At 36.7% G+C, this 23839-nt stretch overlaps 1 protein-coding gene across 4 annotated transcripts in view; it reads right to left on the minus strand.

Annotated features, from left to right (window-relative positions):
- The window catches only part of VTA1 (vesicle trafficking 1), an 81503-nt gene that overhangs the window by 46402 nt on the left and 11262 nt on the right, over positions 1-23839 (minus strand). For all 4 annotated transcript variants that reach the window (XM_023729630.1, XM_023729632.1, XM_023729634.1 and 1 more), the window contains exons 2-4: positions 7776-7870; positions 3603-3730; positions 2886-2961 (exon numbers count right to left, since the gene is read on the minus strand). In XM_023729630.1, the coding sequence (XP_023585398.1) occupies positions 2886-2961; positions 3603-3730; positions 7776-7870 (299 nt within the window). The remainder of the gene's footprint in view (positions 1-2885; positions 2962-3602; positions 3731-7775; positions 7871-23839) is intronic.

The raw sequence follows: 23839 nt of genomic DNA on the forward strand, positions 1-23839 counted from the left end.
AAGGTTGAGAAGTTAGAGGGTTGACATGTTGTGGGGTTGTTAACCAATGTCATAAAACAATATGTGTACTACTGTTTCATGAGAAACTGTTCTGTAAGCCTTCACCTGAAGTACAATTAAAAAAAAGAAAAAAAAAAAAATAGAGCCACAATCAGAGTTGCTTCATTCTTAGGAATTAAAAGGATTTTCTACCAACATGCATTATTCAAGAAAAAATAAATAACAGTCTTAGTGGTATTTTCAAATAAAGTATTGTTCAGTTTTAAAATAATAAAAAAAAAAAAGATATGGTGTAGGTACAGATATCATACTTTTGTAATTAGATGTCTTCTGCTCTACTACGGGTTACTAGGTTAGTACTACATTAAGTCTGGTCCCCACAGATAATGCTTTGGGTAACATCATCTATAGCTGTTGCTTAGTTCAGAACCCTGTGGTACAAACAGATACCCTTAACCAGACTACCTCCTTCGCAGCCAACTATTCATGTCCATTCCCACTCCAGTAATTTTGCAGCCCTATTTCTCAAGCAGGGAGAGTTCCAGGGTAAGATACAAACAGGATGCCCTAGGGGCTTCCACTGAGGGAATCTAGATAAGTGTCCATCAAAGTGTGGTCCCAGAACCGTGCTGATCTGTAAACTGTTACCACTCTGTGACAAGATATTCAGAAATTGAGCATATTTTAAAAAGTTACAGCAGGTTAGGCTTGTATTTTATGTCTTTCCGAAGTGCCATTTTTTAGGTAATTCATTTTTATTTGTATTTTACAAATTGAGCAGTCTGCAATGGATTAGAATTTAAAAACAAAAAGCCAGAACTTTATCACAGAGATTATAAGAAACACTGTCCTGGGCTATATCAACTGGGGACAAGGTACTTAGATTTTTTGATCCTCAGTATTCTCAACTATAATTCAGAGTTGTGAAAGGTGAAAACAGATATAGCTAAAGTACCTAAGCACAATATAAACCAAATAATAGGAACTAGAAGTAAATCTTTTCCCTGTAATTTATCATTAACACACCATATATTATTATAGTTAGTTATTTTGCTTCTCTTTTTGAGTTAGAAAACAAGCTCCTGTAGGGCAAAAAAACATACCACACTCATTTTGAATCACTCAAATTAGTAGAAACTGGAGAGGAATATTATTATCTTTTGCTCCTCAAACACTGCTAACAGTGAACTATATATACAATTTAATAAAATAAAGTCTATCAAAATATTGGCCATAATTAGATTATACAAGGTGCTATAGAAGGAAAATAAAACTTATGTTTAAATTTTTTAGTATATATTCTGGTGACTCTATACGTAAAACTGAGACACCGATTCTAAGTGAGCTACAGGAATGCTAAATGAGATCGACTGCATTTTAGAAGAGTTATGAAAGAAGTTCTGTTTAAAGAAGTCTGAACATCATTTCCGTGAACAGACAGAAAGATGAAAACCTAACTATACCAACTTTTGAAATATCAACTAACGAGCCACCTTTTTTACTCCAAGATTTCACTCAGTGTGCAAATCTGTACTTAATGCCAAAGAAGATATAAAAGTAGAATGAGACAAACCTCCACCTTCAAGGACTTGAAGTACGATTTAATCCAAAATATAATATAGAAAAATCAAGTCAATACATTCATAGTGTAAAATTCATACATTTAAGACTTTATGAACTCTTAAAGAATGAGGGGGCGGTTTCTGGTTATCTCAATGATTAGGGAATGCTACAAGCATGTGGGCAAGGAGTAGGAATGCTTGATATCTTGAAATAAAGGGACAGCTACACACAATAAAAAAAATTGTCCCATATTCTATGCAAATTTCATGTTGGTGAAAACACTGCTTAAAATTATGAAGCCTAGAACTGAACTTCATTTAATATATCAACAAAGAATTTTTTGCACAGTTTTGATATACTTTGTTTTACAGGAACACGAATACCTCATACAAAGATGGTACTTTGTTTGGAACTTCACAATGAACTGCTTACCATTCTGGAAAAAAACCACACCACAGAAGGCAATGCTCCTCATGGTATCTGAATAAACTAATACAATATACTTGCATCAGTCTCGCTCTCTCTCTCTAGATTAACTCCTACCCTCTCGGAAAACAATTTTTTTCATGCCAATGGTGGTTGTTGTTGCTGGGTTAGGTGTCATCGAGTCAATTTCAACTCATATCAACCTCGTGTGACACAGCAGAACTGCCCCATAGGGTTTTCTTGGCTATAATCTTTACGAAAGCCTGGTATAGTGAAAACAACACTGAATTCACAGCAATAAGTTTGTCACTTAGCCTCAATTACTCATTATAAAATGAATACATGCTCCACTTATGTTACAGAGTTGTTTGGGAATCCAACTGATAAAATGGTTATGAAACATCTTGTAAATTATCAAGTCTCATACACTCACACACACACACACAAACAAACAAATCATAAACAGTACTTCTGACTGAAAATGAAATAGGAAAAATCAGTTCTGAAAAGTCTACCTCCAGTATGTTTATCAAATAACAGTACAGAAATTGGAGAGCATACACTATTAGCAATGTTTGAACACTTAATAAAATTAATCTCTAAACCTGTGCTGTCCAATACAGTAGCCACACAAATGCTGAGGTATAAAATACATGCTGGATTTAAAGAACTTACTGAAAAAATAAATAATTAAAAATAAAATCACTTGTTCTTTTTACTGTTTCAAGTGTGGCTACTAGAAAATTTTAAATTACATGTGGCTTGCACTGTATTTCTGATGGACACGCTACTCTGACTAAAACAGTGTACTCTGACTAAAAGTGTTAAGAACAAAACTGATAAATAGCAACATTACTGATCTTCAGCTAATAAGACAATAAAGAAAATATACTCACTTCATCAGTGAGTTCTCCAAATACTGTTATGACATCTATTAAAAGACTTGCAGTGTAGAAAGACTTGATCATGTTTCTGGAAGAGAAAAGAGAGCTGGTCTGGTTTACAAGAAAAACATTAAAATGCAGAATTAGTCATACAGCTATAAAAAAAAGATTCCAATGTTTATAAAGCATTCTAAAAGTAATTTTTAAAAATAAAATCAGATTCAAGAATACAATGAAACGCCTTTTCCAATCTCTTATCAGAAGGTAACACCACCCATGTTATAGGTAAATATGCTACAGCAAGTATATATTGTATGCTTTTGATTTTAGAAAATGTAATTATAGTATCCATACCAAGCCATTATGTATTTCTTTGCATTTAATTATTATTATAATAATAAAAAAACCACTTGAATTAACTGGTTGGGAACAGTATTTTTAAAGTAAACATCATTGAATCAGGCTGTGACTTTGGTAACAATCAACTCTACTTAAAGTACATTTACTGAGAAAATAAATCTGTCCTAGGTACTTCTTCTTCCAGTTACTTTCTCTACAAAGAAAGGATTGCACTTGTAACCCAAAATCATTGTGAGGTACAAGTAATTTTGAAAAAAATACATCTAAATTTTAATTAGGAAGTCAGAAAGTGTTCAACAGAAAACTGGGTAATAATTCTGGTTACACAGTAACTGAACTTATAATTTTTTTTCCTCTATCTTTACTCACTTGTGAAATCGTCCAGCACGATCTTCATTGTCTGCGTACAAAAACATTTTCAAAGCATAATTTTCCAAATGGGCAGAACCAACTATTTCTTGAGTAATAGCTTCATTATCACCCAACTGTTTCTTAAGCTAAAATAAAATCAGATAAAAGAGTCATGGTTTTGGATTCACAGATACCTGCTTAAGTACAAATAATCTCAATAATAATTTTAAGTAAATTATTTCACATTCATTTCAGTAAAAGATGTGCCACTGAAATCTGGCAAAAAGAAAGTTGCTCTGCCTAAGCCCAATGTATTCAGAAGAAAATCCAATGTTTACAAAACTTTGTAGAAACACACTTAAGGTAAACTGAAAGTATAATTTAGCTCTAAAAATCAAAATAACCAAGAGTAAAAAGATAATGTTCTTAAGTATCCAAAACATCAAATATTTTGAAATAATGCTTTATATTCAATGCACTATCAGGTATCCTAAAATTGGAATTAGAAAATTCTTCCTAACCATGTGTAATTAAAAATTTTAATTTATTCTCATATTTCAGTTTCTTCTATCAAATATATATATAAAAAAATAAGACTCAGAGGATCATTACTTCCTAAAATAGCATCTCCCAGAGCACACGGTGTGACAAAAGAGATCTAAGAAGAGGACAAACTCAGAAATCAGATTAGATTATGGCAACTTTTTAAATTTAGACAAACATACACTTCAAATCAACACAACTTACAATTTCAGTCTGTGAATCCCAAATATAATCAAGTATTTTTAAAAACAGCAAACTAAGTTCTTACTCTTTACCAGACTGTCTTATTGGAATAAAATGACTTTGTGAGATGTTATAAAGTAAAAAACTAAATTAAACAAAGGCCTCAGGATTTCTCATAAAATTAGTAAAGTAACTAACATGCTCATAATTACCACAAAATAATTTAAGGACAGGGAGATTTAATGTTAGAATTTAAGGAAATTTTGGCTATGTTTAACCCAAATAAAGAAGATAAAAACCCAGTTACAACAGTTTACTGTGAAATGACTTATAGAGGCAGATTTAATTCTAATTTTTTTTTTTTTTAAAGTATGAGTATGTAATCTCATCTTGAACATAAAATGGCTGGCAGCAAAAACATAATATACTTGAAGCATGCTGTTGTTAGGTGCTGTTGAGTCGGTTCTGACTCATAGCAACCCTATGTACAACAGAATGAACACTGCCCAGTCCTGCGCCATCTTCACAATCGTTGCTAAGCTTGAGCCCATCATTGCAGCCACTGTGTCAGTCCATTTCACTGAGGGTCTTCCCCTTTTTCACTGACCCTCTGCTTTACCAAGCATGATGTCGTTCTCCAGGGACCAATCCCTCCTGATAACATGTCCAAAGTATGTGAGATGTACTTTCACCATTCTTGCTTCCAAGGAGCATTCTGGTTGTACTTCCTCCAAGACAGATTTGTTTCTACTTTTGGCAGTCCATGGTATTTAATATTCACCACCAACACCACACCATCACAATTCAAAGGTGTCAATTCTTCTTCAGTCTTCCTTATTCGTCGTCCAGCTTTCGCATGCATATGAGGTGATTGAAAACACCATGACTTGGGTCAGGCGCACCTTAGTCTTTAAGATGACATCTTTGCTTTTCAACACTTTCAAGAGGTCTTTTGTAGCAGATTTGCCCAATGCAATGCGTCTTCTGATTTCTTGACTGCTGCTTCCATGGGTGTTGATTGTGGATCGAAGAAAACTGAAATCTTTGACAACTTCAATCTTTTCTCCATTTATCATGATGTTGCTTATTGGTCCAGCTGTGAGGAGTTTTGTTTTATGCTGAGGTATAATCTATACTGAAGGCTGTGCTCTCTGACCTTCATCAGTAAGTGATTTAAATCCTCTTCACTTTCAGCAAGCAAGGTTATATTATCTGCATAATGCAGGCTGTTAATGAGTCTTCCTCCAATCCTGATGTCCCATTCTTCTTCATATAGTCCAGCTTCTTGGATAATTTGCTCAACATAAAGACTGAATAAATATGGTGAAATGATACAACCCTGATGCACACTTTTCTTGACTTTAAACCATGCAGTATCTCCTTGTTCTGCGCAAACAACTGTCTCTTGATCCATGTACAGGTTCATTATGAGCACAATTAAGTGTTCTGGAATTCCCATTCTTTGCAATGTTATCCATAACTTGTTATGATCCACACAATTCAATGCCTTTGCACAGTTAATAAAACACAGGTAAACATCTTCCTGGTATTCTCTGCTTTCGGCAGCACATACAAATGTGCTCTCACCAGGAAATAAACTTTCCCTACTCGTTTATTTTAGGTAATAATAAACTTCTGAGGAGTCCTTTTATATGTATGGGATTTTACATTTTATTAGAAAAAACTGTACTGTCTTATCAAAACCTATTTTTAACTTAGATAGTATTTATATACTGTGAAATTAATATATTCTATATAAAATGCATCAGAGTTAAGATTTTACATATTGTCATTTGTGAGACACCCTCCGTCCTGCCTCCACTCCCGTCTCCTAAAAAAAGAGTAATCAAATTTGTCATGCATTCATAGAAGCAGTGTTAGAAGTGGAAGGCCAGACAAGTTCTAAGGGCAGCTGAATTTGTCAGTGGTGCCACCAAGCCCACCTTAGGTGGTTAACAGTAACAGATAAAAGGGATCCTTGTGGTGCAGTGGTTAAGAGCTGCAAACCAAAAGGTCAGCAGTTCAAATCCACCTGCTGCTCCTCGGAAATCTATGGGGAAGTTGTACTCTGTTCTGTAGAGTCGCTATCAGCTGGAATCAACTCGACGCCAACAGGTTTGGTTTTGTTTTGTTTTGGGACCAACAGGCTAGAGAGCTACACCAAATTAGAGAGAACACTACAGCCCATGGCTGCTTAATACAATTAGGAACGGATGTTCTGTCTTGTGATAGGCTGTGACCTGAATAAATAATCTTCCAACATTTATAAAAGCTCTTGGTTGTTCAAATGTTTTCATTTTTTAGTCTGTCTAAATGTTGTCTCTCTAAGCAAGATAATGCAATTGATCCAATACTTAGGCTTCTAACTCTCCTGAACAGGTCACATAACTAAATAAGCAAGTAAAAGTAAGCCACAGCTATTAGTGTAACAGCCTTGGAGGAGATGAATTAATGAGTAGACCTTAACTTTGTTAAAAGAGAAATGAGAGGACTAGGCACAGGTGGCACAGGGTGGAGCTCTGATCACTGGGTGAAAATACTCCACCTTGCACTGCATTCCTAACACACTGACACCCAATCCAATCCACTCAATTTCCCCTGGGTGGGCACCTCTGCACTGCCCTGTGCATCACAGTTCAAGAAGGTGACTGCATTAGTTGCCTACCACCGTGCTCTTGTAGGGAAGGGAGAATGCCTCAATCAGGAGTGGGAGGAACAAAGGACAAACAATTGGCATCATACCTTCTTTGTCACTTTACTAAATTTAAATACAGTAGCCTCCCCCCCATACCCCACATATGCAGTTCCGCTTTCCTTGGTTTCAGTAACCTGAGGTCAACTGCAGTTTGAAAATGTTAAGTAAGTGTGTAGCATGATGAAATCTAACATTGTCTTGCTCCATCATTCACATAACCTTTATTACAGTATGTTATAATTGTTTTATTTTATTATTAGTTTTGTTAATCCCTTACTGTGCCTAATTTATAAATTAAACTTAATCACAGGTATGTACATATGGGACAAATCATAGTATATACAGGGTTCAGTACTATCTGTGGTTTCAAGCATCCACGGGAGGTCTTGGAGCATATCCCCCAAGGAGAAGGGGGGACTACTGTAGTCTATCTCTTTATCAAGAACTGTTTAAGAACTCTTATCCATGTGACTGCTTGAGGAAAGGTTAGAAAGAATTCGTCACTTATGAAAGGATGACTCAAGAGCCATCTACAGTAGCATGGAACAAGATGTAAGGGTATAAGAATATTTGAATCTACTGCATTATGTTTACAACTTCCCTAGTGGTATAATATAAAAAAACTACGTATTTTTTTCCTCAGCTATACTGATATTGCGGATTGCTGTCAAGGAAAGAACTAAAACCACAACATACACAATCATACACAAATGAAATACAATGGTATTTGAAACACTAATCAGAGAACAAATTTTCAATGTTTAACTTACAGCTTCTAACTGATCCATTAGTTTTGATAAAAATTTACGACAGTCAGGAGTTTTACTATCAATCTTCATTCCAGTTTGCATTGCATATAAACGACCTACAAAGAAAAGAAAAAGATGACTTCAACAATTTTATTTCAACATCCTGTTCAATGACTGAATATTTAAAATATGTTTTGCCTAGCCACCCTACAGGACAGAGTAGAACTGCCCCATAGGGTTTCCAAGGCTATAAACCTTTAGAGAAGCAGACTGCTACATCTTTCTCCTGCTGAACAGCTGATGGGTTTGAACTGCTGAACTTTTGGTTAGCAGCTGAGTGCTTAATTAACCACTATGCTACCAAAACCAGACACTAATTCTAGCAGCAAAAATTCCACCTTATTTTAAGTATCCATTGCTTTGATCACAAATGTGATCAAATGTTCTTTCTCTCTTTTAATCAGTCATATTTCTTTAGAAAGTTGTCCAGGGCCTTTTCCCATTTCTGCTAAGTTTTAACATGTACCCTTCCCTTTCAAAGTAGGATTGAACTACCCTTTCCCTTTTCAATTAATCATAGTTTTTCTGAGTTGTCCAAGTTCTGTGCCTGTTATAGTTTTTTTTTTTTTTCCCTTAAAACTGTGATTAAGCTCCCCCATCATTTCCTCCGTGTGAGTCATCCAGGTCTACTCTTTAATGGTTTTTGTTGCATTTCTTTTTTTAAAGTGCATCACGTGAGCTCTTTCAATAACAAGCTTACCAGCTCCAAATATTTTCCCCAGTCTTTTAATTTTTGAATATTGTTTTAAAACATAGAGGGTTAAAAATATTTACTTACTGAAAGCTATCATTTGTGATTTTTTTTTTTTTTTTTGGTCCTATTGATTTTAAGCTTGGAAAATTCTTTTAACTTCAGAGACTATATTAGCATGGCTAATAGCCCAGATAATGACAGCTATGGCAGAACTTAACCATTAAGCAGACATGCAGACGATTAACCTAGTACTTTTTGTTAGTATGCAAAAAGTGATTTATTCTTATGTCAAAGTTTAATTCTCAGTTTCTAATTGTTATGCTTAGTTACTTCTACTTTTGCTTATAATAAAAATGGATGGCTCTGCCCACCCCCCTTTCAAAGCAAAACTGAAATCATTCCCACTTCACTATCACCACAACCATTATTACACTCCCTCAGACCACAAATATAAAATATCAACTTCTTGTCCTTTAAAAGTTAACCTTAATACAGATGGTCGCTAATTAAAATATGGTGTAATGATAATAGTTTTATAGCTTGGCCTACATGCATTTTTTTGTTGACTTGGATGCATACTTAGTCTTTGAGGTTACAAGGACATTAGCAGTAGTAATGCCTGTAATTGAGGAACTGGACCATCTCAGAACTGTAAAGATTTGGGATAAAAATTGCCCTGGCTTTTGTATTTCTGAATATCTTCTGTGGCTTGCAATTCTTAAGTACAGAAAATGTATCACAATATACATTATCTAATATTAATGAAAGTGAAAAGACCTTAAATCCAATTATGAAAATTAACAGTACACTAAAAGACTTTCTGTCATAAAGGACGGAAAAAAGGACTTCCTTCATATAGAACTCTGTTCAAGACAAGCAATTCATTGTGGAAGCAGCAGTACGATGAAAAATTAATGTCTAGCATGGAAAAATACTTGCTAAGACTGAACAAATAAACCTGTTGCTAAAATCATCTATAAAAAAATTCTGCTTTATTTCATGAAGTAAATGTGTTTATTTTTATGAATAAATATTACTTGATGATGAGCAATAAAGTATATTTGCAAAAGGATTAAATACTTTCCTACCAAACTTTAATTTGATGTTAGGCATTTAGGAGACAAACATTTACTAATCTCAAAGGTATGTGTAATTTAAAGTTCCATAAAATCTGAACATTACCATTTTAACCCATTCTTGAATATCCTTGAGAAATATAAAAATATGAAATGCATGCTATAAACACAAAAACAGGGCAAATTAAAGATTAGAGTTAAGCACCTCTTAGACCACAGACACTACAAACATCATGGTTTAGTTATCTAGTGCCACTATCACAGAAATACCACAAGTGGATGGTTGTAACAAAGAGAAATTTATTTTCGCATAGTTTAGGAGGCTAGAAGTCCAAATTCAGGGCACCAGCTCTAGGGGAAGGCTTTCTCTCTCTGTGGGCTCTGGGGAAAGGTCCTTGTCATCAATCTTCCCCTGGTATAGGAGCTTCTCAATGCAGGGACCTGGGGCCCAAAGGATGCGCTCCACCCCTGGCTCTACTTACTTGGTGGTAATGAGGTCCCTATCTCCTGCTCACTTCTCTCTCTTTTTATCTCTTGTGAGATAAAAAGCGATGCAGGCCACACCCCAGGGAAACTCCCTTCACATCAGATCAGGGCTGTGACTTGGTAAAGGTGTTGCATCCCACCCTAATCCTCTTTATTATAACCTAATCTTGCCTCATTAACCACAGGCAGAGACTAGGATTTACAACACATAGGAAAATTACATTAGATTACAAAATGGAGGACAACCATGCAATACTGGGAATCCCAGCCTAGACAAGTTGACACATATTTTTGGTGGACACAATTCAATCCATGACACACGGGCAGATAATTTTCTATTTTAAATTTGTAAGAGATTGTTAAAGCTTAAGCTGAATAATTTTTACTCAATATTTTAGAATTCAACCTTTATAAGACCAGAAACTTTTCTGTTTGCTTCACTAGTATATCCTCAGCACATAGAAGGTACTCACTCATTAAACATTGGTTGAATATATGTTAATTATAATTTTAAAATACATTGACCATAACTCAGCCTGTTTTTTAAAGATCCTGTAAGATAGGTTTAAAAGCCTATGTTTTATTTAATGAGGTTCTCTCTTTAAAGAAAAGGAACCCTGGTGGCAGAGTGGTTAAGCATTCAGCTGCGAATCGAAAGGTCAGTGGCTGGAACCCGTCAGCTGCTCCACGGGAGAAAGATGTGGCGGTCTGCTTCCGTAAGGATTTACAGCCTTGGAAGCCCTATGGGGCAGCTATACTCTGTCTTATAGGGTCGCTATGAGTCGGAATCGACTGGATGGCAATGGATTTCTCCTTGCAGACTTTAAAATAGTGGCAGGGATGCAAAGAAAAACAAACAAACAAAACAAAACAAAAAAATCCAAAGGACTGATATCCAAGAAAACGTAACTATATGGCATCAGAAAAGTCATTTTGCCTCTCCCGGCTTCGTTACTGGCGTATCATTTACATTGTAGAATACGCACCCCTCCCCCGCATCCATCCATCCATCCATCCATTAGGGGCTTTTCATAGCATCATATTCTATTTTTTAGAAGTTTTTCTTTCAGTGCTTTCTCAATGCATCTCTGCATCCTTTTTCTGGTAATCAATCATAACTTAGGACACTAAATATGCATCAAAGACAAGAAAAAAATTTCACATAGTCCAAACCACAACAATGCACCAAGTCTTAGCCAAAAGCAAGGAAAAAAAGAGAATGGTCTTGTTTCAAGTAAATTTTGAAAATAATGGAATGCTCCTACGTTACAGTAACTATATAAAAAACATAAAGATTGCAATATAATGTATAATATTTTGTAGCAAGTTTTCAGGGTGGTTCAAACTCACCCATAGGAACCTCAGAAAAAATGTCAGGTAATCTGCTTCTTAGGATGCCAAGACTTCGTCTTAGGTACTATGAACATTTTATCAGCAGGGACCAGGCCCTGGAGAAGGACATCATGTTTGTTTAAGTAGAGGGTGAGCAAAATAGAGGAAGACCCTCGAAGAGATGGACTAACACAGTGGCTGCAACAGAGGGCTCAAACATAGCAATGACTGTGAGGATTGCGCAGGACTGGGCAGCATTTCATTCAGTTATACATAGGGTAATATGAGTTGGAACTGACTCGATGGCACCTAACAACAACAATTTACCTCCTAAAAGTCACAGCCTTGAAAACCTTATGGAGCGCAGTTCTACTCTGTAACACATGGGGTCACCATCAGTCGGAACTGACTCAATGGCAACTGGTATTGGTAAAACCTAATTTCATTAGTGGCAATCTAAGTCATGGTTTCTATTTACGGAAATTACCAGCACTGCTTCAGAAATTCATGTAAGTAGCTACTACATATTGATGCTCACTGATGACAAACATTATAGTATGTAGTTTAAAAACAATGCAGCATTTAAACTTTGCATCAATAGTAAGTAGAAATATCTTCATTTTAACAGAACACTAAATTTAAATGCGTGTGACATCAGAGGCCATACTATTAACTGCTGTACTACACCACTGTCAATTCTGGAAATCCATATGAACATTCTACAATAAAGTCAACATGAAAAAGGTATTATAAAATTTAGACTGTTGTTGTGTACTGTCGAGTCGATTTTGACTCATAGTGACCCTATAGGACAGAGTAAAACTGTCCCATAGAGTTACCTAGGCTGTAATATTTATGGGAGCAGTTCGCCAGGTCTTTTCTCCTGCAGAGCGGCTGGTGGGTTTGAACTGCTGACCTTTTAGTGAGAAGTCAAGCACTTAACTGTTTTAATGTAGCTCACAGCATCAGATTTCTTAAAAATCTAAGGCTTAAATTCTTCACACAAGTTAGATTTTTCCAGATTTCATTCACTAACTCAATCTACTAAGCATACAGAAAATGATACATAAAATCATTCAGAAGTGATATTTCAACAGTTTAAATAATTGTGGCATTGAAGCATAAATCATTATGACATATACTGATGTTTAAAATCAGATTTTATTACAGTAAGCACAGCTGGATATACTTTCTATTCATAAGTACATGGTAAACATCTGTTACCTGGTTAGCATTATCCTTCATAAAGGGACTTCTGAATCAAAGATTAAATTACAAAGTTTTTATACTAAATGTATTTTACTATTTTCCAAATACACAAATTTGTAAATGTTATTTGACCAAAAAAAAAAAAAAAAAAGTTAATGAACATCTACTAATAAAGGATATTTACTCATTCTTTCATTAAACAAATATTCTTGGATCTCCTATTGTAACACAGCAGTCTTAAGAAAAAGTTAGCTATTCCTGGACTAACATTAAAAATGTAACGCAAATCAGCATAAAAAGTAAGGATATCCAATGTTTTTATTGGATCCGGGACACTAGCATTGTGCTGACATTTTGATTATTAAAATTAGTCCCTAATTCTACTTCTTGCCGTGATGGAATAGCTAGGACTATACTACTGCACTGTAAACAACTGAAAAACTGGACAAAGCATATAAAACAAGTTTTCAGACACTGGAAACAGTCAGTAGAAGACCCTGACGCCCGGGAGAAAGAAAACAAATGAGGTAACAGCAATGATCAGCTCAGCATTCTGCATGGAAGTACACTCCAAACCATGGAGCACAATGGTCTCCCTAAATTGAGAAGAGACTGGAGTTCAGGAAGGCTGAGACAGCTGGAAGTTGAGATGCAGCGTTCAGAAGAGGAGGGAGCTATGCAGAAAAGAGCTCCAGTTATTTGCATAAGGATAACCTTGAGGTTCAGCAGAATACTACCATGTGCAAGTACAGGGAGAAACTCCAAAGGCCAGCTAAAGAATGACCAGGAGCTGTGAGCTAAACTGTTCCCAAAGCATACACAGGGCTGGGGTGCACGCACGTTGCAATCCAACAGAGCACAGAGCCCTAGATGCTTGCACAGGGCCTTTAGTAGAGACCTCAAAAGGAACATGTAGAGGGACTAACCTGTCTTTAGCAAAGGCTACTCTAGATCTGCCCCCCAAAAGCTAAAAACAAAGAAACAAACAAAAAATAAAGCACAAACAGATCAAAGTGAACTGCAAATACTTTAACTGCTGACCAGCTCAAATCCCTTCAGAGACAGACTGCAAACTCCAGACATTCAAGAATGTAAAATTCACAATGTCCTGCATCCAAAAATCATTAAATATGCCATGAGGCAAGAAAATGTGACCCATAACCACAGCAAAAAGCTAATAATGGAAATAGCAAACAATGACACTAAAAAACTAGGGAACTGTTATGAAGTATTTAAAGGAAAGGATAAACAAAAGTAGGAAAGAAAGGAACAAAGAACTAAGGAACCAAAATGGAAATTTTAGAGTTATAAAAAATGTAATATCTGAAATGAAAAATTCACTGGATACTAACATTTTAAGCATCATAGTAAGAACAGATCAGTGAATTTGAGGACATAGAATATAAACTATTAAACCAGACAGAAACAAACTAAAGTAAGGAGAAAAATGATTGGAAAAAATATAGTCTCAGTGAAGTCTGGGAAAACATCAAGTGTCCTAAAATACTGCAAGCCTCGAGTTGAAATACTAAAGGATTCTATGGGCAAAATACTGAACGATGCAGGAATTATCAAAAGATGATGGAAGGAATACACAGTCACTGTACCAAAAACAATCAGTCAATGTCCAATCAATTCAGGACGTAGTATATGACCAACAACTGATGGTATTCAAGGAAGATGTCCAAGATGCACTGAGGCATTGGTGAAAACAGGGCTCCAGGAATTGACAGAATACCAACTGAGAAATTCCAACAGAGATGCAACGCTGGAATCACACACTCATCTATGCAAAAAATTTGGAAGACAGCTACCTGGCCAATCAACTGGAAGAAATCCATATTTATGCCCATTCCAAAGAATGATGATCCAACAAATGGGGGAATTATTGAACAATATCATTAATATCACATGCGAGTAAAATTTTGCTGAAGATCATTCAAAAGCAGTTGTAGCAGTATGTCACAAGGAACTGTCAGAAATGCAAGCCAGATTCAGAGGAGGATGTGGAACAAGGGATATCAATGCTGATGTCAGCTGGATCTCGGCTGAAAGCAGAGAATACCAGAAAGATGTTTACCAGAATTTCATTCTACTACTCACAATCATCCTGTGAGTATTACAGTATTATACCCATTTTACAGAAGAAGAAACGGAGGCTTGCAAAGATAAGCACCTTGCTCTGATGGTAAAGCCAGAACTTCAGACGCTTCAATCAGATTCTCCAGTCTCAGCATTTTCCATTGCGCCATGCTTGGGTACCTGTGAAATGACTTCTGTCCTGCCCCACGGCAGGCAGAGCCATCCTCCTGCAGTGGCCTAGTTGTTGCTGCTCGAGGGAGCAGTGACATCAGGAAGGAGCTTCCTTCACTTAGCTCTGGGCTTCTCTGTGCCGTCAGGAGCTTGGCGTGAGCTTCCCCTCCCTCTGCCCACTTCCTATTCTTTACTCCTCAGGCAAAAAGGTTGCTCGAGGACACTCCAGGGTTTGGGGTCTGCCTCGTCACTGTCACCAGGGGTCTTTTTTTCTGACTGACTTGCCAGAGCTCCCCGCCAGTCCTCACAATGCCTCTGGAAGAAAAGGGAAGGCAGCTGTGGTGATCCTGGCTGAACAGAGTCCAGTATATGTGGGACACTGGTCCAGACCAGGAAGATAAAAATTAAGAGAGATGTTTACCTTTGTGCAGGCCCTGATAGAATGTGTTTTTTGCCCCCTTAAGGCCTCTCATGAAATCACAGCTATGCCGTTGTTACTGCCTTTGACCCGTGCTGCACTGTGAAGCTGCTTTCCAGTGAACTCTACCTTCTCTTCTTCTTCACTCCTTCCTTCTTGCTTCCCCTTACTAGGAGAGGACAAATATCTAGCCATTCATAAAATAAAGGCTATTAACTACCTAAAAAAAAGAAAGATGTTTACTTGTGTTTTATTGACTATGCAAAGGCATTGGACGGTGTGAATCATAACAAATTACGGATAACACTGTGAAGAACGGGATTCTAGAACACTCAATTGTGCTCATGAGGAACCTGTACACAGATCAAGAGGCAGTCATTCAAACAGAACAAGGGGATGCTGCCTGGTTTAAAGTCAGGAAAGGTGTGCATCAGGGTTGTATCCTTTCACCATACTTATTCAATCTGTATGCTAAGCAAATAATCTGAGAAGCTGGACTATATGAAGAACGTGGTATCAGGATTAGAGGAAGACTCATTAACAACCTGCGTTACGAAGATGACACAACCTTGCTTGCTGAAAGTGAAGAAGACTTGAACCACTGACTGATGAAGATCAAAGATCACAGCCTTCAGTACGGATTGCAGCCCAACATAAAAAAAAAAACAAAATCCTCACAGTGGACCAATAAGCAACATTATGATAAATGGAGAAAATGCTGAAGTTGTCAAGGAGTTCATTTTACTTGGCTCCAAAATGAACCCCCCACACCCCCGCAATGGAAGCAGCAGTCAAGAAATCAAATGATGTATTTCACCGGGGATATCTGCTGCAAAAGGCCTCTTTAAAGTGTTAAAAATCAAAAGTGTCACTCTGAGGACTAAGGTACACCTAACCCAAGCCATGGTATTTTCAATTGCCTCATATGCATGTGAAAGCTGGGCAAGGAATAAGGAAGACTGAAGAAGAATTGATGCCTTTTAATTATGGTGTTGGTGAAGAATACTGAATATACCATGGACTGCCAGAAGAAGGAACAAGTCTGTCTTGGAAAAAGTACAGCTAGAGTGCTCCTTAGAAGTGAGGATGGCAAGACTTCACATCAGCTACTCTGGATGTGTTATCAGGAAGGACCAATCCCTGCAGAAGGACATCATGCTTGGTAAAGTAAAGGGTCAGTGGAAGAGAGGAAGACCCTCAACGAGATGGACTGACACAGTGGCTGCAACACTGGGCTGAAGCATAGCAATGATTGTGAGGATGGTGCGTGACTGGGCAGTGTTTCGTTCTGCTGTACACTGGGTAACTATGAGTTGGAACCAACTCGCCAGCACCTAACCACCGAACATCTGTAACTGCATTACCAGAAAAAGGCAAGAATGTGCTGCAAGAAAAAAAACAAATTGACAAGTTAAGATTCTTTGTTGTTGTTTCGCTACCTTCGAGCCAGCCCCCAGAGTCTTGGTGACCTCATGCACAACAGAGTTGTGAATCAGACCATTGTGATCCTTAGGGTTTTCACTGGCTGACTTTTGGAAGCAGAACACCAGGCCTTTCTTCTTAAGTCAGGAAGTTCTTCTAAACCTATTCTATATCACAGCATCACGCAATCCGCTACTGACAGATGGGCATGAGGTGCACTGGCTGGCACTGAACCTGGGTCTCCCACATGGAAGGCTAGAATTCTACCACTGAATCACCAATGCCGCTTAAGAAGGAGATATATCAACGTACATACAATTATATACACCCACAAATTTTACACCTATAGGACTATTTAACAGGTTTGCACCTTCCTTTTTTACAATATGCTGTGGGCTGTCGGCATCTTCTGTAATAAATGTAACTATATAATTTTACAGTTACATAATATTCTATCATACTTATGCACCATAGCAGACTTGAATTTGCTCATATTTATGGGCATTTAGGAGATTTTCAACTTTACCTATAAAATAAAACACATTTAGAATATATTCATGTGTCTATTTTCGTGTGTGTGTCGTCTCTGTTAGGTAAATTCTAATAAATTGGATTACCACATTAAAAAGACTGTTCTCTTCATATAGTGGCTGTTCAATTTGTCATCATCTTGGATTAAGAAGATTTTAATCTGATATGAATCTTATCTATCCAATCCTTTGTTAGCCTATTTACTTTTTTCAAAACAAGAAACTAAGGCCCAAGAAGACTAAGTGGCAACTGAAGTCACAGAACAATAGATAATAAATGTGACTTTAATTTTCATATAATTTTAATTACTTCAAGAAAATGATGCCCACAAAAAAAAAAATGAATGGAAATATGACACAATGTTAACAGTTGTGATTTCCATTAAGAAACTGTATGCTTCCCTTCTTTACTCTTTGCTGTTCTACCAAGTTTTCTATAATGAACATATATTATTTACACCAATGCTTCTCAAGGGACGGCAACAATACTGGCCTCTGAGGGAGCTGGAAAAATGTACAGCCTTTTTTTTTTTATCTTTTTGTTATTTGTTTGTTAATATAACATCTGGAGACACTATTAACATTTAGAACATGATATCCTGAATTGCTCTGCCAAGATGCCAACAGCGCTTCTAAAAACAGACTAATTCACTGAGATTAAAACAAACCCACCCCAAAATAAAAATCAACAAAAAAAGAAAACAAAACAAAAAAACCATCCCTGTCAAGCCAGAGAAAAATAAAAAATGTAACATAACAGCCCAATGAGAACTTCTGAAAGCAGGAACTTATCAAGCATGTTTATCGAAACCTAGTATATATAATCCTGTACTGCTTGACAGAAGGTAAGCTTATGCTTTAACAATCAAACATCGTCATAAAAAATAAAACTAAAACCAAACACACTGCCATCAAGTAAATTCCGACTCATAGGCAACCTTTTAGTACAGAGTAGACCTGTCCCATAAGGTTTCAAAGGCTGTAGATCTTTATGGAAGCAGACTGCCACATCTTTCTCTTCTCCAGGGACTGGTCCCTCCTGAAACATGTCCAAAGTTATGTGAGACTTTGTCTCACCATTCTCACTTCTAAGGAGCACTCTTGGCTGTACTTCCAAGACAGATCTGTTCAATCTTTCGGCAGTCCATGGTATATTCAATATTCTTCACCAACACCATCATTCAAAGGCATCAATTCTTCAGTTTTCCTTATTCACTGTTCAGCTTTTGCACGCATATGAAGCAATTGAAAATATCACGGCTTGGGTCAGGTGCACCTTAGTCATCAAAGTGACAGCTTTGCTTTTAACACATTAAAGAGGTCTTTTGCAGCAGATCTGCCCAATGTAATATGTCATTTGATTTCTTAACTGCCACCTCCATGGGCGTTGCATGTGGATCCAAGTGAAATGAAATCACTGACAACCTCAGTCTTTTCTCCATTTATCATGATGTTGCTTACTGGTCCAGTAGTGAGGAGTTTTGTTTTATGTTGAGGTGTAATCCATACTGAAGGTTGTAGTCTTTGATCTTCATATATATAGAAATAGTTCTTAAAACAGCATAATACTCAAAGCAGATTTTTTTTTTACTAGTTAAGCTATTGTTTGGTTTTAAGGAGACGTCAGGTGATATTTTTGGTTTAATGTTTGAAGATTATCTCAGGGCAATAGTTCCAGGGGTTCATCTAGCTTTCATGGCTCTAGGAAGTCTGGAGTCCATGAGAATTTTAAATTCTGTTCTACATTTTCTCCCTTTTGATTAGGATTCTTTTACAGAATCTTTGATCAAAATGTTCAGTAATGGTAGCCAGGCACCATCCAGTTCTTCTGTCTCATGGCAAAGGAGGCAATTGTTCATGGAGGCAATTAGCCACATATTCCATATCCTCCTACTCTTAACTCTCCTTCTTCCTCTGCTGCTCCAAGCAAATAGAGACCAATTTTTGTGCCCTTGATGGCCGCTTGCAAGCTTTTAAGACCCCAGGCACTACCCAATGAACTAGAAGGTAGAACAGAAGCACTAAACACGCTGTCAGGCCAATTAACTGGGATGTCTCATGAAACCACGACCCTAAACCTCCAAACCAGAAACCAAATCCCATGAGGTTTTTGGTTGCACGTAAGTAGCCTCAGTAACTACCTTTATGTATTTTTTTTTTTATTGTTGTAAGTGTATCTATCACACAACTTTTGCCCATTCTGTTTTTTATAGGTGTACAACTTATTGACATCAATTACAATAATTGGTTGTGCAATCCAATCCTTATTCAATGCGATCTTTCCATCATCATTAGCCCCCACTTTCCCCCTTGCTCCCCTCCCTGGTAACCACTAATAAACTTTAATCTCTATACATTTGTCTTTTTATGTAAGTGAGGTCATATAATACTTGTCCTTTTGATTGACTGTTTACTCAGCATGTCTTCTAGCTCCATTCATATTGCAGCATTTATTTGGCTTTTATTTAAACAAAATTAAAATTTTCTATCTCTATGTTCTGTGACACCTCAGAATTGAAATAACCATACGTATTTGCAACTTCCTAAACAAACGTATTTAATCTATGATCGTAGAAATAAACAAATGAAAAAATCTCAAGAACATTTATACCCTTTCACTGAAAGTCTATTAATTTTACAATGTCACCCCCTAGAGGAAATTAAAAAAAAAAAATAACTAAACTTGAAACCATATCCAGTTACTTCCAGCAAACTTACTAAGAAGGAAAGATCTCTCTGAATTTAGCTTTATCTACAGCCCTAAACCTAGCAGAGCCAAAATCTTTATCATATAGTGTCCTGCTCTTAGTAAGGACTAAAATATTTTCTAGTTTCATTAAAGAAGAAGTAAAAAGAGGCTTATGAAAGCTCAGAAATGGGTTAATAACATCAAGCCTTCTTCCATTTCTACCTTCTGCTTAAGAATCTACCAGATTTTACTGATTCTCCCCGCCCATCATTTGTCATCAACTTAACTTGTTCCTTTACCCTTGCTCACTCGGTAACTCGTTCTCTAATTACTACCTTCTACCAACAATGTTGGAGCTCTAGTGGTACAGTGGTTAAGAGCCTGGCTGCTAACCAAAAGGTTGGCACTTCAAATCCACCAGCTGCTCCTTGGAAACTCTATGGGGCAGTTACACTCTGTCCCATGGGGTCACTATGAGTTGGAATCGACTCAATGGCAAAGGGGTTTTTTTTCTTTTTTACCAATGTTTCATACAACCATCTCCAACTATTTTTCACCTGGCCTCTGGCATTCAGGTTCTGGTTCCATCTCTTACTAACAGAAGGGTCAGGATGACTGTGAGGATCAAATCAGGTATCCTGAAAGAAAGCATTTCTACAAGTGTAAAGAGCTATATAAATGTTAATTGTCTGGGTCCCTTTATTCAGTGACAATTATATGGCCACAGTTCTAAGGAACACTGCTGCCTTAAAACTCAGGTCAATTTAACAAACTTTTTTTGAATGCCTATCTTTATTGTAAGGAGCCCTGGTAGTGCAGTGGTTAAGCACTTGGCTGCTAACCAAAAGGCTGGTGGTTTGAACTCACCAGCCACCCTGTGGAAGAAAGATGTGGCAGTCTGTTTCCGTAAACATTTCAGCCTTGGAAACAGTTCTACTCTTTCCTATAGGGTTTCTACAAGTTGAAATCAACTCGATGACAACAGGTTTTGATCCTTATTATATAATTATCTATAGTGGACTAGCACTACATGTCACAGTAGATGAATAAAGAGCTCTCAGAAGCAGTCAAACCTTTCCAAGTTTAGTCTAAAAGATGACTCTCAAAAGAAGAGTAAAGCCATACAAGGTACCATGAGGACACAGAGAATGAGCACCTGAAGAACAGGGGGTTTAAGAGGAGGTCTCTCAAAAAAGTGACATTCAAGCTGGTACTTTAAGGATAAAAATGGATTCCGGGTGTGTGAGAAAGAAGCGGTGTCAATGCAGAGAGAATAAAATGTTGAAAGGCTTGGAGACAAATGAAAGTGAATAATGTTCCAGCAATGGAATGAAATTCAATTTAAAGCCACAAAAGATGATTCAGAGTTCAAATCATTAGAGGTGACAAATGATATTTAAATTTTATCTGATAAGCTACTACAGGTAGGATATTTTTTCTTTTAATAAAACTTTTACTAGTTATTTGGTTACCGGTTACTAGGTGCTGTCAAGTCAATTTTCAACTCAGCGGCCCCATGTGACAGAGTATAACTGCCCTATAGGGTTTCCCAGGCTGTAATCTTTAGGGGAGCAGATCACTAGGTCTTTCTCTCTCAGTGCTGCTGGGTGGATCTGAATCGCCAACCTTTCAGTTAGCAGCCAAGCTCTTAACTGCTAAGCCACCAAGGCTCTTTACTTACTTATTGGTATGAAATACTGGTGTGAAATATGCCCAAATCCAACCACCCACTGCCATCGAGTTGATTCCGACTCATAGGGACCCGACAGGACAGAGCAGAACTGCCCTATAAGGTTTCCAAGGCTGTAAATCTTTATGGAAGCAGACTGCTACCTTTCTCCAGAGATGCGCCTGATGGGTTCGATCCAGCAACCTTTCAGTTAGCAGCCAAGCGCTTTAACCACTGTGCCACAAGAGTTTCTTTGAAATACGCCCATTTATAAAAAATAGAAAACATTAAAAAAATAAATATAAAAAACACTATTCATGCACCTAAAAACCACAATCTTTTTCTCCAGACATATATATTTAAAAAGTTCAGGTGATAATATGGAAAGAATTTTGTATTCTGTATTTTCATATAAACTTTGCCCATGTTATAAAAGCAGCTTTGTAATGTTTAAATGATTACATTACTCTCCATCCACTGATATATCATAATTTACCTAACCATTTCCATGATAATACACATTTAGGCTGCTTTGAGTTTGTTACAAATGCATAAAGCTCTTACTATATCTGTGACTATTGGCTAAACCAAGTTTTCCAAAACTGGTATTACTAGATTATAAATACTTTTACAATTCCATTTTGCCAAAATCCTTTCCAAAACTTTGTACCAATTCAGTCATTTTCACAAGATTTCACCACATACTCATCTGCATGAAGCTATAATTTTATGGTAAAAAAATAGTATACCATTTTATTACTCACTAGGCTGAATGTTAACAACAGTCCGTCCTTCAATAGTTGTGTGTTCGTGTTCTTTGTCCATTTATCTATGACGAAGTTTTTTTTTTTTAATGGATTTGTATGTGTGTTTTATATATCAGGGATATTGGCCCTGTGTCTCTCGTCTATTGGAAATGTTTTTCCCTCGTGTAATTTGGTTAAATTAATTTATACTGTTTCTATCACATAGAATTTCTAAATGTTTACACAGTCAAATCTATCACTGTTTTATTTTGTGTTTTTCTTTTTTTCACTAAGCATTCTAAGCAGAGCTTCCTCATGGCAACAAAGATTATACATATGAAGCAGGAGCTAGAATGTTAAAGCATCAATAGCTTAGGTGTAAAGTGAGGGAGTAATTTCAGAAAAACCAAGGAGATACAATAAAAAATTTGATGACTGGCTGATTATGAAAGAAGTGAGAGAAGGAAGGAAAGTTCAAATGTCTAATTTCTCGCTAGCAAATTTGAAAATCTGGCAGAAATGGCAGATATTCCAGAAAACATACCAACAATGGCTCACACAGAAATTTTTAAAAATGGAAGAAATTAAGAAATATACAAAAAATCTTCACAAAAAAGCACAAGTTTTGCTTTATCAAGGATGTTTTCCCCCTTGAAATCAAAAGAAATCTGCTGCCTTTTAACCGTTTCAGATATAAAATAAAAAGAAGCAATCTTCTTAATAATCTTTAGGAAACCAACATAACATTGTTACTAAAAATGATAGCACTTTAAAAGAAAAAAAAAAAGGGCTGAACTACTCTCACTTGGAAACCTTGGTGGCGCAGTGGTTAAGAATTTGGCTGCTAATCAAAAGGTTAGCAGTACAAATCCACCAGGTGCTCCTTGGAAACCCTACGGGGCAGTTCTACTCTGTCTTCTAGGGTCACTATGAGTTGGAATCGACTCGATGGCAACGGGTTTGGTTTGGTTTTACTCTTAGAAATATTTTTTTTGGGGGAAAAAAACCAAGAGAAAGCAGAGTAGACTAGGACTTTAAGAATAACACACGATAGAATGTATAGACTTGATACCAAAAGCACAAAGCAAAGAAGGAAAAACTGATAAAGTGGGTATCATCAATATTAAAAATGTTTTCTCTGTGCAAGATCCTGTCATGAGGATGAAAAGCCAAGTCACAGACTAGGAAAAAAAAATTTGCAAACCACTTATCTAACAAAGGACTAATAGCAAGAATATATTAAAAACTCTCAAACTCAACAATAAAAATCAAAGACATGAAGTCATGCCCAAAAGACGTGGGCAAAAGATTTGAACAGAGATTTCATAAGCACATGAAGTGATATGAAACTTTATTAGTCATCAAGGAAATAAAAATTAAAACCACAATGAGCTATCACCACACCCATCAGAATGAGTAAAATAAAAAGTAGGGACACAGTAAAAGCTGGCGAAGATGCAGAGAATATGAACCACTCATACACTGCTGGCAGGAATGTAAA

The sequence above is a fragment of the Trichechus manatus genome, unplaced genomic scaffold, assembly GCF_000243295.1.
Source record: "Trichechus manatus latirostris isolate Lorelei unplaced genomic scaffold, TriManLat1.0 scaffold00002, whole genome shotgun sequence".
NCBI classification, from domain to species: Eukaryota; Metazoa; Chordata; class Mammalia; order Sirenia; family Trichechidae; genus Trichechus; species Trichechus manatus.